At 44.8% G+C, this 15,607-nt stretch overlaps 1 protein-coding gene and 1 long non-coding RNA gene across 2 annotated transcripts in view; one reads left to right on the top strand and one right to left on the bottom strand.

The window, feature by feature from the left end:
- Etv6 (ETS variant transcription factor 6) overlaps window positions 1-6,916 on the bottom strand; it is a 245,338-nt gene extending 238,422 nt beyond the window's left edge. The window contains 1 exon segment of the mRNA XM_052720472.1: window positions 6,506-6,916. Within this exon segment, the coding sequence (XP_052576432.1) occupies window positions 6,506-6,592 (87 nt within the window). The 5' untranslated portion in view covers window positions 6,593-6,916.
- LOC128098939 (uncharacterized) lies at window positions 5,813-12,139 on the top strand. Its single transcript, XR_008214394.1, has 3 exons — window positions 5,813-6,509; window positions 7,650-9,404; window positions 9,712-12,139. It is a non-coding gene; the product is annotated as an uncharacterized LOC128098939 (long non-coding RNA).
- The last annotated feature ends 3,468 nt before the right edge of the window (window positions 12,140-15,607 follow it).

Genomic DNA, 15,607 nt, shown 5'->3' with positions numbered 1-15,607 from the left:
ACACTGTGCATTTTCACTGTCAAAGATGAAAGGGTTACCCAGAGAATTAACAGGGCAAATGATAGATTTGTGGTAATATTTCAACACCAAAGGGCCAGTTTCAAGCACATGGTTGTACTCATTCCTACGCAATGGATGGTATGGAAGACAACAAGTCACTGTTGCCTATTCATGGGGGCTCATTCTGAGATGTCCCAGTAAATGCTATTTTATTAGTCTGGTTTCTGTATGTACCGAAAAATCAATAAAATGTGTTTGCTTTTTAATAGGCTGTAATTCTAACTTCTCCCTAATTTAGTCTAGCCTTTCTCTCCCCCAAATACTAGGTTTGGCAACGAATAGTCTTCAAGCCGGGCTCCTGTTGGCGTGGGAACACTGAAGAAAAGTCACACTCTATTCAATAAATACACAGATACTGCTTCCTCGAGTCTATTGGAACAATACAGCAAAGACGGACTCTGCCTGAGACCAAGTCTAAAGTGGTATTCACAGAGAAAAGTAGGTCCCACCTTATGCCGCACACCCTAAGGGGGCTTCCTATGAGATAGACTCCCGCAGCTGGGGGAACCGCACCAAAGGCCAACCTTTCAAAACCAGTAATAAAATGAAATTGCTCTACAAGTCACTCCCAGATACTCCCTGCCCCTGCGCTGTGTGTTTGAGACCACGTCTTAGTTCCGTGTCCTCTGCTCCAAGCTGAGGTAACTTCCCCTGCTTTACCTACCCTTTCCATAGGAACCTTGTCTCGGCTGCCAGGTCTGTTCTTAAAGACAGTGCTTACTACACGTAAGTGAAGGTGTAGCTAGGCCCGGCTGACTCTGGGTGAAGAAGCCTGAGGTTCACCCATGGATTCATCAGGAGGTGATGTGAGAGCAGGCAGCGTGGCCTGCAGCCAACAGTGGAGCTGCTTGACTCTCACACGCCACCGTCAGAGCACATACGTATCTTTGCAAACTGTGGTGCAAACCCAAATCCAGCAGGCCTTTCTTCCCTCATCCCTACCTCCTACCACTTCCTTTTCTCACACCTGACTAGACCCTCGCAGCCCAGTGTTCCCACACACATCATCTTCCATTGCACATAGCTCCGTGCCCTCAGACCAGCTGGCTTGTGATTAAAATGGACCACACTAGGAAGTGCCAGAGCCCAGAGCCTATTGTATCAGATTTCCTTGGCCTTTTATAGACACACCATGAACCTGGAGAATCTGATGTAGTGGCCTGAGACCCTGTAGGCCTGTGTTTTAACCGCGTTCAGTCATCCATATGCTAAAGCAACCACTTAGCTCTCAGAACCCAACTGTGAAAACAGAAATGTGTAGCCCAGGGTCTGGCTAAGATCTCTCAACTCCAACTTAATGATAAATGTCTCGACATTCCCTGATGATACTGTCAGAGCAACAGGGGGCCTAACAAACCTGCTTATCCACCTGAGCCTCTATAAGGATCCCTCAAGACTTTTGTTCTCTTTCTAAATTCTTCCTTTTTTAATTTTTAATTTTGTTTTTTTTTGTTTTAGACAGGGTCTCATGTAGTCCAGGTTGGCCTCTAACTTACTGTGTAGCCAAGGGTGACCTTGAACTCCTGATCCTCTTTCCAGTCTCCCAAGTGAAGTGATTACAGGGGTGGACCACAGTCTCACATCAATTCCTTTTTTGTTCTTTGCTTAGACACCAAAGCAGTTTCTGAGATTATCAAAATAATCAAACATTATTAGTTTATCAAAATCCTTTTATTTTTTGGAGAGACACCAGGCAGAGTTCTGGCCCTTGGGTAGCCTTATTAACTGAGGTGATGCATGGACAGAGAGGAAGGGGCACTCACCTCCTCCATACCTCACTTGGTGTTGGCAAGCATGACAGAAATGAGTCTGCGCCAGCTGCCAGGTGAGAAACTAAGGCATCAAGATTACCCTCGTTAACCCGAAGAAGTATGAGACATCTAAACACCAGCTCTGCCTGATGTCTCTCCAAAACACTTATTTTAAATGAGAATTTCATCCCATCGTGAATGGGAACTGATAAAGAACAGGAAAAGAAGGACCAGGGCATTATGCCACCAGTCTTTGGTGTCCCGGATCACCTCAGCCAATGTAAGTTCTGTGCCAAGCCTTGCAAAAGGCCTGTGTCAGCTGGGCCACAACCACTTTCTGCTGTAACTTAGCTGAATTTAAAACTGAACAGGTGACGTGAAGGTGAAGGCGTATGGTGGAAAAGCCAACCTGTTTTCCTTTGTCCTGTGACTAACTCGGTCTTCTGGGGGAGGAGGGTGACTTCTTTGTGAGATGATCCACCAAGCCCAAGGGGTGAGGAAGGGAGCAGAGTGCCTTCCTCGAAGAGGGGCTGTTCCAGGGAACTGACAAGGCTTGGTGCTGTCCTGGAGGACCTCGGGCCTGGCAGGGGAAGCTTCTCTTTCACTGTAAAAAGTGTCTTTCGCCGGGCGGTGGTGGCGCACGCCTTTAATCCCAGCACTCGGGAGGCAGGCGGATCTCTGTGAGTTCGAGGCCAGCCTGGGCTACCAAGTGAGTCCCAGGAAAGGCACAAAGCTACACAGAGAAACCCTGTCTTGAAAAACCGAAAAAGAAAAAAAAAAGTGTCTTTCCTGGTAAAGGAAAGATGTGCCTAAGTGCGAAGACACACAGGCCTTCTCAGCTCTCCCAACAGCCACCTTGCACTCAAGTGATCTTTACATGGGTGTCACTGATTGACCAATTCAGAAACTTTCACCTTCGAAACTCCACCCAGATCTGACTCTGGTCTCTCCCAGCAGAACAGACAAGGGCTCAAAAGTAAACAAAGTACTTCCCTGCTGTGGTGGCTGCCTCTGGCCAGGCTCCTGTGGCCTCCATCACACCAGCTGCTGAGGAATTTACTGCCCGCTGACCAGCTGTTTGTGCCGCAGGAGAGCAGATGGGGAAGGTTTCAGGAGAGAAGAGAAATCTTGTCAGAGTCTCCTCCTGCCTTTAGCATCAGCTCATCCTTCAAAGACTCACATGCACTCTCCACGCCAAGGAAAAGTTTGCTGTTTTCTGGGCTCAAGGAACGCCCCTAGAAGCAAGCAACACGCCTGGTGCTTTCTTGTGAACATTTTTTTTTCCTCATGCCATCACTGTACCACATCCCAAGGACTAAATGAAGCACACATCACTGGAACATTTTCAGATGACCTGAACTAATCCTGGTCCTTGATCTCCGTGGTTTATTACGGAACATGATAAACTCAAGCAACTCCATGGAGAGATAGTCTTCATGCACACACACCTAAAAACACCCACAGCCTAGGCAAATATTCACAGACTAGCTCCACGGACCACAATCCAAAACAAAAATGTCACTTACATAGGTGGTGAAGAAGAATACATTTAAGTGGCACATTACACACTGATAAACAAAATAAAAGAGGCACCCAGAAAGGATGGATGGGCTAGGTTACAGTATAAGAGCAGAGTTCAGTTATCCTGTATAACACAAGGTTCTGGACTCCATCCCCAGGACCAAAGTTAAAAAAATGAAAAATAAACAACCCAAGACAATAAGGGAAAAAAAACCGATAACACAAATGGCATCCAACTTCCGTATCACATTTGAGAACGTGTTTTGTTGAGGCTTGGTTCCCTATGTGTGTTAGCTTTTCTTTCTACTGGGGTGCAAAGAAACAAGCCTGCTGTTCAGTAGAGGCACTCCTGAATCCAGCATACAACCCATCAGAGCAGCAGGAATGCAGTCACTTTAGAAGTGGTATCAGAAGTCACAGGATAGATTGCATTGTGGTTTTGTTTTTTGTTTTTTTTCAATCGAAAGCCATTGTGCTCTAGTTGGTCCAGGTTTTTCTCTTGTCAGGTTTATTGCCATCGAGCCAGATACAATTTACTGATAATGCCCTATCATTTAGCTACCTCTGTTTTTGTTATGAAGTGTGAAATAAATTACATTATCCATACAGCAAGATTTTCCTGATTTCGACAAAACAATTTAATTTATATTGCAAAAGAAACTGCTTTTGAACTATCACGGCATCCTAAACTCTTTAGTGAGGCCCTGCTCCAAAGCCTACCCAAGATATGCACAAACACAAAAGCCCAAAAGTTCCTCTGGGCTCTTCTGTGAGGCAGAAACAAAGACACCAAATGCACCTTTTGAGTCCCCCTCGGCCTTACTTCAAACCCATGACCATCGTTCCTGATAAGAAACACTAAGGTCTGATTCTAATTGTGAAAACCTAGTAAGCCAATTGTGACAAAATTCCTTTCCCTCATACAGACCCTAGGTGAAACACTCTTAAAACAGGAAAGATTTTCCTAACTCCCCACAGAAGAAAACAGCTTATATGTTCGTTGTTTCTGCAACATTCATCTAAGGAGCACACAGTAAATAGGGCAGGCCAGAAGCAAACTTCAGAAACTTCAGCCTTGCACAGGGAACAGAAAAGGCTTGCCTCCTGGTGACTGGCGGAACCTTGAAATAAAGTACCCAATAAATGCAGCATGGGAGAAATAACTGGGGGAGACAGACAAATCATCCTGCCTCCCAATGGTGGCAAACTTCACAACAACTTTTTTAAAGCAACCAACTACAGCACCGCAGCCCATACAGACAGACTGTACATATTCGTGCACACACGACTACCTGGAAGGCAAGGGCTGTTTGCAAATTCTCCTCCTGAACTTAGAAGAGGCCAGGGACCCGGGAGACTGCAGCTTTTCAACACCCTCTATGCACTGTCAGAGAAGGTCATTTTGCCTGGTCACTTCTCTTCCACCCTGCATCACAGGAGTTTTCTACTTTCAGATTGCTCAACTTTCATATGCACTAGAGTAAAATAACTATTCAGCAACTTTATTCACCTTGGTTTAATTTTTTTTTTCTTATGCAATGCCCAGGAAAAGCTGACACCAAGACTGTCTTAGGGCTTGCAATCACAATCAGAAGAGAGGCGGGGGTAAAAAAAAAAATTTTTTTTTTTTTACAACCCAGAGTCCTGAAAGAAAGAAAGAGACCATCCTAGTGGGGCCCCTAGAACTTTTTCCCCAGGGAGACCACCCCTCGGGAACAAAAGTTACAGTTCAGTCACATGTTGGGCGTAGGAATAAGGAGAAGGGGTTTTTCTTTTTCCTTTCTTATTTTTAAGCGCACTAATTACGGAGGTGTTCTACAGATCTGAAGACAAACTGGGTTCCTCCTACCAACTGAGACCGGCATTACATTGTCAAAAAGAAAGGGGGTGGGGTGGGGGGCCCAGGAGCCCAGACGGGGCTCGGCGGGAGGGGTGTAGCAAGGTTACGCTAAAGGGTACAGCCACTGCCACGAGCCGCATCTCTTTCCCTCGCGCCCCAAATAATTCCCCGCAAGCCTAGGAACTGCACCAGCAGCCCCGGGGCGAGGGGGTTCCGATCGCCCAAGGGGAAGGAGGGGAACCGAATCATTACCTTAATGCTACACTGAGCAGGAGTCTCAGACATGTCTCACAGCGAGAGGGATCAGGAAGTTCTCAGTTTTTTTCCACTTTCCTTTCCTCTCCCCAACCCAGAAACGCTCGGCGGGGCAGCGGGACGCGGTCATTTAAGAAGTTTCTTGCAGCATCGCCAGCGGCGGCCGCCCCGGGGGCGGGGGGTGGGGGGGTCTTCGGAGCGCACGGATCGGGCGCGCGGCGCGGGGGCGTGGGAGCCGGCGAGCACGGCGTGGGGTGTGCGGGTCGCGGCGCGGCGACCGGGGCGCAGCCGGCCGGCCTCGCGTGTCTCCTCCCACCCGCGGCCGGCGCGCCCGCCCCCGCCCTCCCCGCGGCGCTCGCTCGCTCCCTCCCTCTCTCTCTCTCTCTCGAATGTTTTCCTTCCTGGAAGAGAGAAACTGAAAGGCAGAACTGAGAAAGCTCTCTGCTCATTGATCTTGAGAGTTTCAGGGCAGAAACTGACGTGAATTCCCAGCACCGGGCTCTGCCTCTTAAAGGAGCCACCAGGAAATAAAAGCTCGGGTTACTGCGGGCCGCGGGGAAATCAAAAGGCGTGCGGGGGAGGGGCGCGGGGTGCCCACGGGGCCGCCCCGAGGAGGATGCCTTTGGGGAACCTCGCAGCGTGGCCCTAGGACTCTCAAGCCTGGTTCATCCCGCTCCCGCCTCCCCAGGCTGCACCTCCGGGGAACCTGGGCCATGCACAGTGGGGGCTTTTCTATGCGCTCCCCGGGGCGCCGATGCAACCCAGGGACTGCGGTCTAGGAAGGGACTTTCCGGGAAGGACGCGGCGCCGCAGGAGGAAGCGAGACAATGGCCTTTGTTCTGCGCGGCGACCGCGGCCGCTTTAAGAGAATCCACCAGGAAATGGGAGCTCGGGTTACAGGCTGCGCACGGGGAAGTGCGGGGCGCGACGCCGGAGACAAAGCCGCGCGGCCGCGCTCGGGCCCGGGGACGCGGCGGGCGGGGACTCCCCGCGACGGGGGGCGCCCCTCGGCCTGACCTCCCGCCTTCCCCGATTCGAAATCCCCCGGCCATTTAAAGCCACAGTGGCTGCTACCAACCGAAGTAGGTGACTGGACTACAAAGTTGACAGGGCGCTTTCCTGCAGATCTTAGCCCACCCCTGGGCCGCTGCTCCGGCTCGGTCATTGGCGGAGGGGACGGCCCGAGGTCCTGCAGAGGAGGAGCAGCCAGAATCCTGGGGCTGAGGCGCTCGCCTTGAGCACCAGCTTTCTGATCGCTCTGTTTTTATTGCTATTTATAATCTCTTAAAATGCCCACTGCATTTCTAACCCTGCTAGTACAAACAGGGTTTAATGTGTGGACATATGATGTAGGACTAAATGCACTACCATTTTGTCTTTTGACGGTAAATTAAACAAATACATGTGTGTATAAACGCATTATATTCATGTTCCCTGCTGAGGACCACTCTGATTTTCCAGACTCACCCCTCTATTCCCACTGGTTTCTTTGCGCGCGCACGGGAGGTGGGGGGCTAAGGGGGGCAGGGTTGTTTTGAAAGCAAAGTCTCCCAATGTAGCCCTGACTGGCCTGGAACTCACTCAGGCTGGCCTAGAACTAGTAAGCTATTCTGCCTCTGATATTTTTTTTCCTTGCACACTTCAGCATCATAAAATGTCCCCAGACTTTCACAAACAATACTTCCGTTCATGCATTCATCAGAACGCTCTAAATGACATTGTTAAAAGGGTTGGAGTGGGAAGGCACCCCATTGCTGATAAAATGGGATTTTTTTTGGTGGTGGGGGGACCGCCAAGCACCACAACCAGTTCTGTCATCTTGTAGTCATGTTCCCCATGTACACTAGCTCCCAACATGTCCGCATTTACCCGTTCTTACCCCTCACAAATACCTACCTTTACTCCTCGGTTCCTGTAGCTTTTTGTTGTTGATTTTATATTAGGTTTTTCTTTGTTGAGTTTGTTTGTTTGTTGTGAGACAGGGTCTTACAATATAGCTCAGACTGGCCTTGAAATCAGATCCATCTGCCTCCCAAGTACTGGGATTAAAGGCGTGCACCACCACACCCAGCCAATTTTTAAATTTTCTTGAGCCTGTAGTCCAGGTTGGCCTTGATTTGGAGCAGAGAATTATCCCAACTTTTGATAATGCCTCTGCCTTCCAAGTGCTGGAATGACAAGCCTGGGTCACTGTGCATGACTCACCTTTGTTCTTTCTGCAGGGAAAGGAGGGCTTAAACATCCATTTATCAGTTGATTTGTTCATGTCCTGGAGGTTGAACTCAGGCCTCATGCGTTCTCAGCTAGTGCTCCACCATTGACCTTCATCCCCAGCTAAGCAGTTCTCGTTTTTTCCTTTGCGTCTTCTGATGTTTGCAGACACCAGATCTGATGGGCTTTTGCTAAGTTAAGTCTTGTGCACCCTTATATCACTTACCTATCAATGGCACCTCTGATAACTTCTCAGCTTCTATGAGATGGGAAGGAGTAGTACCTAATTAATAAGATTTTCATAATTATAAGAGGATATGCACGGTAGTCTTTCCTTATCCATGGAGGATGTATACCAAGAGGCCCAGGATATACTTAAAGCCAGACACTACACACATATATGTACGTATATATGTTGTCATATATATATATATATACAGACTCTTATACATATATACAATAAAGTTTCATTTATAAATTGGGCACAGTAAGAGACTAACCATAATTAATAATAAAACAGAGCAACTATATCCTACTACAATAAAAGCTAATAAAACATACTACTGTGTCTGAAAATTTGCATGTCTGTGGCTGACTCTGGGTAACTGGAGCTGGGGAAAGCCAGCCTGTAGGTATGGGGGACTTCTCTACAAAAAGTTTCTTTAGCAAAACATTCTATATTACATGTGTTAATTGGTGTTAGCTATGATGATTGCCTAACCTCGCAACTGAATTAACTTCCAACTTCCATTCCTGACATGTCTTGGCCTTCTCCTGGTGATTCATAGAGGTGGCAGTTTGAGGTAGAATGTCTGTGGTTCCAAAACAAAGTGCACAGTAGCAGCTATCACAAAAGCTGCATTTAGCCCATGGTTGACAGGCTCTGCAAAAGGCCTTTTAGTAAATACTTTAAGTTTTGTGGGCCAAGAGGCACAACTGAAGACTTTGTGTAAATACCTATATAATAAGAGGGCTGGAAAGTCCACATATTTTTGAACAGTATTTTCAATGCAAGTCTATTAATGAAAGGAATGAAATTCTCTTTGCAGGGAATAATTTTTACTGACCTGAGGTTCAAAGCAAGTATTGTTCTTGTAGCCCAGGCTGGCCTCTAATCTATGCCAGAGGATGGCCTTGATCTGAGCCTCCAGCCTTCATCTCCTGAGTGGTGGGTTAACCTCATGCCTGCCTTTTTTAATACTGCCTTTTGATGGGAATATACAGGTTTGATTTTGAAGCTCCTCTTCACCCACATAGGTGGCACCACACGTTCATAGGAATCCATGAGTGTGTGATTTTATTTGACTTTCAGTTCTCTGAAGACATTTTAAAAATTCTATTAGAACTCTACAGATTCTCACAACAGCTCACCCGGAACCTGCAAATTAGCTCAGTACAGTTGAAATTAGGTGGACTCTCCTCAGTGGCAGTCAAATGGATCTTAAATGTGCAAATAGCCTTTGCACTTCCAATGACGTTTTTTCAAAAATCCCTCTTGGAACTGTAGTTTGAGCACAGAAAAACACACCGGTGCTGGAATGGAGACCTTGCTTCCTGTTTTAACTGTTGACAGAATGGGGAGTGTGAGGAGCAGCTCATCATTATTTGTGGTGGAATCGATGTTAGTTGTATCAAAATGATTTTACTACAGTAGGCATTTTACTTACCAGCTCTGTTTTCCTTGCAGTTTTAGGTTGAATTCATGACAAAACATTATCTGTGGCAGAAGCAAATTTCCAAAGACAAATTGACCAGGAGTAGCACATGTGAGAAACTTACTTCATCCATCCACTCCACGAGTCATGGGCTTCATGTCTCTAGTCCCTGTTTCTTGGCTTCTTTTGTCTACATTGGACATTTTCATATTTCCACTCACCCTCTAGATTATCTTCCTACATTTTTCTTGTGTTAAACGGAATAATGGCTCTAGAAATCTCAATTTGCATCGTTTTAAAATTTTGATTTATTGTCATTGTGTATGTGTGTGAATGTAGCCACACACAGGATACAGTGGATAGGTGGAGGTCAGAAGACAACTGTGTAGCATCAGTTCTCTCTTTCTACTTTGTTTAGGTCCCAGCATCAAACTCGGGTCTCCAGATGTTCGTGGGAAGTGCCTCTACCTGCTGAGCCATCTCACCAGCCCTCAGTTTAAATCTTTAATTATCACCATCTACCTTCAAAGTAACTGTGGCCTGGTGTGTCAATGCAGCCTTTAATCCAGTGGTTCTCAACCTGTGGCTTCAAAACCTCTTTGGGGTCAAAGGACCATTTCACAGGGGTCACATATCTGATATCCTGCATATCAGATATTTACATTATGATTCATAACAATAACAAAGTTACAGTTACTAAGTAGCAACGAAAATAATTTTATGGTTGGAGGTCATCACAGCATGAGGAACTGTATTAAAGGGTCCCAGCATTAGGGAGGTTGAGATCCACTGCTTTAATCCCAGCACGTGGGAGACAGGAAGGCCAATCTCTGTGAGTTCAATGCCAGCCTGATCTACATAGAAAGTTTCAAGCCAGGGCAATAAAGTGAGACACAGTCTCAAAACACAAAAGAGAGCAAACAAACAAAAATAATGTTACTCTGTTAATAATATACATATAAGAAATTAATAATTGCATAATTCCATCTATCCCTCTCCTATGCTCTGTGATACTATAGTCTTACATTTTGCTTCTCCTATTACAAAATGTGCTGAACACTGTAATGTTTTGATGTGTGGAAATGTGTAACTGTTGTACATGATGACTGTGAAAATATATCTCTGATTTGTGAAGCTATTTCTCTTTTCTGCTTTTCTCATTATTATTTCATATAGATCTGTCTGACTGTCCACCTAATATCACTTCCCTTTGGCCTCAAGCATTTCTTTCAGCGTCTGTCAGTGATGAACTCAATCAGCTTTGGTCTATCTGAGGGTGTATTTACTTCATATTCATTTATGAAGGATACTTTCACTATATAGAAACATGAAATTGGTTGATCGTTTCCCCTTTTGGCAATTATTTTTTACAGTTTTTTATCTTTTCTTTTTTATGTGTATGGGTGTTTTGCCTGTATGTAAGTCTGTGTGAGGAGTGTCAGATCTTGGAGGTATAGACAGTTGTGAGCTGGGAAATGAACCCGGGTCCTCTGGAAGAGCAGTCAGTGCTCTTAACCACTGAGCCATCTCTCTAACCCATGTATGGGTGTTTTGCCTGTATGTAAGTCTGTACAGCAGGTACATGTGGTGCATATCGAGGCTAGAAGAGGGCACTGGATCCCCTGACTCTGGAGTTAGAGACCTTTGTGAGTCACCATGTGGGTCCTGGGAATTGAACCTAGGTCTTCTGGAAAAGCAGTCAGTGCTGAGTGACTTCTCCAGGCCCCCTCTTGGCAATTTAAACATGCAGCTCTTCTCCTGTCTCCAGTTTTTTTCCCCAAGGAAGTATATTTCAGTGTTTCTCTTTCCTCACTGTCCCCGGTTCAACTACACTGATCCTTCCTTGCATACTGCCCCAGTTTTTCCCTTCATGTCCCATGTGTCCTCCCCGAATCTTTCCACACCACCTATTTTTCAGCTCTCTCTTGGTCTCCTTTCTGTGTTTTTTTAGGCTTTACATATTTACATCAATTTATATACTTCTAGGCCACATATGAGAACATTCAGTTTTTGTCTTTCTGAGTTTGGGTCACCTCATTTTAATATTGTGCTTTTCAGATCTATCAGTTTACCTGAAATTTTATTATTTAAATTTTTTCTTTCTTTTTGAATAAATTCCACTGTATAGGGGCTGGAAAGATGGCTTGAAGGTTAAGAGTACTCACTACCCTCAAAAGGGACATAGGTTCAATTCCCATCACCCACATGGCAAACTCATAACTATCTGTAACTGCAGTTACAGGGGGTTCAACACTGTCCTCTGACATCCATGAGCATTACGCATGCACATGATGCACTTAAAAACATACAGACAAAAAATGCTTATACACATAAAGATAAATAAATTTTAAAATGTCCTATTGCATATATGTAACACATTTTCATTGTGCATTCATCTATTGAACATCTAAGTTGGTTCCCTTTCCTTGCTCTAATGAGTACAGCAGAAATAACCATTGTTTTTGTAAAAATTCACTTAATAGTTTGTATTTGGCACATAGTATGTGGTGTATGGCTGCTCTAAAGATCTCTTTAAATTTGGTTCCGAATTCTGGCTATGGCATAATTGTCTCTGCAGTATTCTGGTTTATACTGGGCACAGCTCATGGAACTGTGAGTTGATAATTTACTATTTATTTTCAAAAATTCTCATTAATTATCTCTTTAAATACTTTATCTGCCTGTTTTCTCTGTCCTCTTAATACTTTGATGATAGAAATATTGGAATATATACTCTATTTTATCTTTTTTCTTCTTTTATTTCAGTTTGTTTTTCTGTTTATTAGTTTTCAAATTTTTCCCTTCTCTTTTTTTCCAATTTACTATTAAACTTACCTAATTCTTTACTTCTAGTGAGTTATGTATTCCTATTTGTTTTCTTTAAATACTCCCCATGATTTTTCTCAAATTGCCCAGCTCTATTTCAGGTCATATTCACTCAGCTTCAAGTCTAGTGGCCTGATATTTAGTTGATTATCTACTATATTTTCAGATAAAATATCTTCCATAGAGCCCAGAAAATATCTACACATACACACAAAAATGAGAAGATGGGACTTAGAGGTTAAGAAAGTAAATCATCAGTTGTAGTTGTTTTTGTTTTTGCTTTCTTTCTTTTTTTAACTCTCTGGGGGCCCACCACCCAGCTCCCAAATAAATACACGGAGACTTATTCTTACTTATGAATGCCTGGCCTTAGCTTGGCTTGTTCTAGCCAGCTTTTCTGACATGAATTGTCCTGTTTCTCTTTAACTATGTTTTGATTTGGGGCTTTTTCGCTTCAATACAATGTTCGTTACGTTCAGTTTACTATCAATGCCTTCAATTATTTTGAAGGTGAGATCAAGACTTTTCCTATAAATAAATATTATCTTCTCACTATTGTGAGCTTCCTGCTGTACCTGGTGTCTTCCCCATCTTCTCTTCTCTCCTTAAGTGGCGATGTGCAGTGGGAGTTTCCCTCTCAGTTCTCCTGTCCCTCTAGATACATTACTGAAAGTCAGTGCGTCCCACAGCTTCCTTCAGCTCTTCACTGCCCTTCCCTTTGTGCTCCTACTCCAGTAGTTAGTGAATACCTGTCAGAGGGAGCTGCTCAGGTGGCAGGGCTTTGCTCTATGCTTGCAGCTTGTATGACTTACTTTTCGGTTGCTGTGATAAATGCCAACAGCGACTTGGGAGGGGGCCGATATTTTAGCTTACGGTTCAGGAGGAACGCAGCCTGTCATGGTGGGAAAGGCACGGCAGCAGGAGCACAGAGCCGGTCTGGCAATCAGAAAGCACAGAGAGCACGCTGATCTGCACATAGTAAAGAGAGAGAGCGGGCAGTGAGTTAGACATGGAAGGTGCCTGATTCCAAGTTATACTACAGTAAAAACAGCACAATATGTGCACAAAGGCAGACACAGTGGTCAGAATTAGAACTGAGGACACACACAACAGGCACCTGTTTTTGTTCAGTTTGTTTCTGACAAAGATGACAGTATCTTTAACAAACAGTGCTGGGAAAACTGTGGGTCTTACATATAGCAGTGTGAAACTCTCTCCTTCTCTCTCACCCTGAACACAAATCCATTGCAAACTGGTAAAAGATCTCGGTGTTTGACAAGAAACTCTGAAACTTTTAGAGGAAATTGGCAGGTAAAGACTTTCTAAATAAGACAATGAGTCACCCAGGGACCGACAATCGACAAGTGGAACCTTGTGAATGTAAAAAGCCTCTGTACTGGAAGTGAACTATAAATCAAGTGAAGAGGCAGTACACAAACCAGGGGAAAAGAAATCTTTGCCAGCTATGCATCTGACAGAGGATTGGTGTCTAGAATATACAAAAAACAAAACAAAACAACCTAAACACCAAGAATTCAAACAAACCTGCAAATAGGTATGCTATGGAACTAAACACAGTTCTTAGAAGAAGTTCTTTTAGAAGTGTGCACATTCCTAACTATCAGGGAAATGCAAATTAAGAACTGCTTGAGATTTCATTTTGCCCCTGCCTGAATGGCTAAGATAAGAAAACAAATGGCAGTGCCAGGTGTGGGGTACTTCCTTCCAAGTTTTTGGTCAGGGGCGGCCTAGAGACACCTAATAGAGACTATTTCCATTGCTCTTGGCTGTGCACAAGAACTTGATGATAAGACTCTATTGCTGAAGACACCAAACAGTTTGATTCAAGACATGGAAAAATAAAGTTGTTACCTACCACCAAGTTTCCTGCCTGCTGGCTAGCTTTCGCATCACCAAAAGGTGCTATGTAGATTGCTTTGGTGGGCAGTGGGGAGGTCACCAACCCTCTTATTCAGCCATGAACACTTCAAGCAAGACGTGGCCATGGATGCAATAGCAGTACAGATGTTATAGGGGCAACCAATCACCTTCCCATTGGCTTTAAGGCCTGTTACTCAGAAGGAAACACATGCCTAGTTCTGTAAATCGGCCAAGAATCCGTGGTGGAGAAGCTCATAGGCCCCAGGGTTGAACCTACTACTATTATTTTCCTAAATGGACATAGCATCAAACTGCCCTCTAAATTCTTATCTCTATACCCATAGATTAGTGCAACTCTCAGACCTTATCAAAAAGGTTTCTTTGTGTAGTGGATGGCAAGTAACACAGAAATTCATAACATAGAAAATGTGGCTGTGGAGTGTTAAGCCCCTAATAAGACATATTGTCACACTGATCTCCATAAGGCTCAGGGATCATCTCAGAAGAAAGGGTAGAAAAACTGTAAGAGGCAGAGGTTGGGGAGGACCAGACTGAAACAGTGTCTTCTGGAAATGATAGAACAGATACACTCATGAACTCATAGCATCTGGACTTGTCTACACAAGATCAAGCCACTAAATGTGTGTGTGAGATTATTTGCTCTATTATATAGGTAGTGTGCAGTTGAAATCAGGGAGCAGAAGTGTGTGTGTGTGTGTATGTGTGTGTGTGTATGTGTGTGTGTGTGTGTGTGTGTGTGTGTGTGTGTGTGTGTGTGTGTGTCCAGGCTGACTTCAAGCTTTGACTGCTCTTGTAAAGGGAATGCATGGTATGTAGAAGAGACTGCTGGGCGGTGGTGGTGCACGCCTTTAATCCTAGCACTTGGGAGGCAGATGACTGTGAGTTCAAGGCCAGCCTGGTCTACAGAGCTAGTGCAGGACAGGCTCCAAAGCTACAGAGAAACCCTGTCTTGAAAAACCAAAATAAATAAATAAATAAAATAAAAAAAGATGATGGATGGAAAGTGCATGAAATGGAGAACAAGCTAGAATTCAAAAGGATGAAATAGAGCATGGGAGTATCAACATGTCAACATGGTCCATGTCCATCTTGATAGGCTGGGTGTCCCAAAGAAGCTGAACCCTTCTATGATGGAAGTAAACCCACACCCCTGATGTCGGAAACTGATGCAGGGACTGAGGGACACTCCTGCTGCAGACGCCTCACGCCTCATACCTCTCGTGAGGAGGGTGAGACAGCTACCCCATTCTTACCTCCCAGACCACACAAGCCTCACAGCTCACCCCCAGCGCAAAGAAGAGAATTCTGGGAATGAAGTTCACCTCCGCCAGGTTGTCATATTACACAGTCATTTCACTTATTAATCAGCGTTCTGTCAACCCCCTCTCTGGCATGTATAATTTTAGAACTTTTCAGGACTTCTGTCACATCTTTTCCACCTATTCCTCATTGTCTTCCATCTGCTTTTCCACAACTTCCTCAGTTCCTTACCATGTTGACAACCTCCAAGTGAACGAACTTCAAGATGAATTTTGACATACTGCTTTCATGTGCGCTGTGTAGATGGCCTGTCTCCCAATCTGTCA

Source organism: Peromyscus californicus, unplaced genomic scaffold (genome assembly GCF_007827085.1).
Source record: "Peromyscus californicus insignis strain IS unplaced genomic scaffold, ASM782708v3 Scaffold_6__1_contigs__length_162567912, whole genome shotgun sequence".
Taxonomy (NCBI): Eukaryota; Metazoa; Chordata; class Mammalia; order Rodentia; family Cricetidae; genus Peromyscus; species Peromyscus californicus.
The sequence above is the reverse complement of the archived record's forward strand: the minus strand, read 5'-3'. Positions and strand labels throughout refer to the sequence as shown.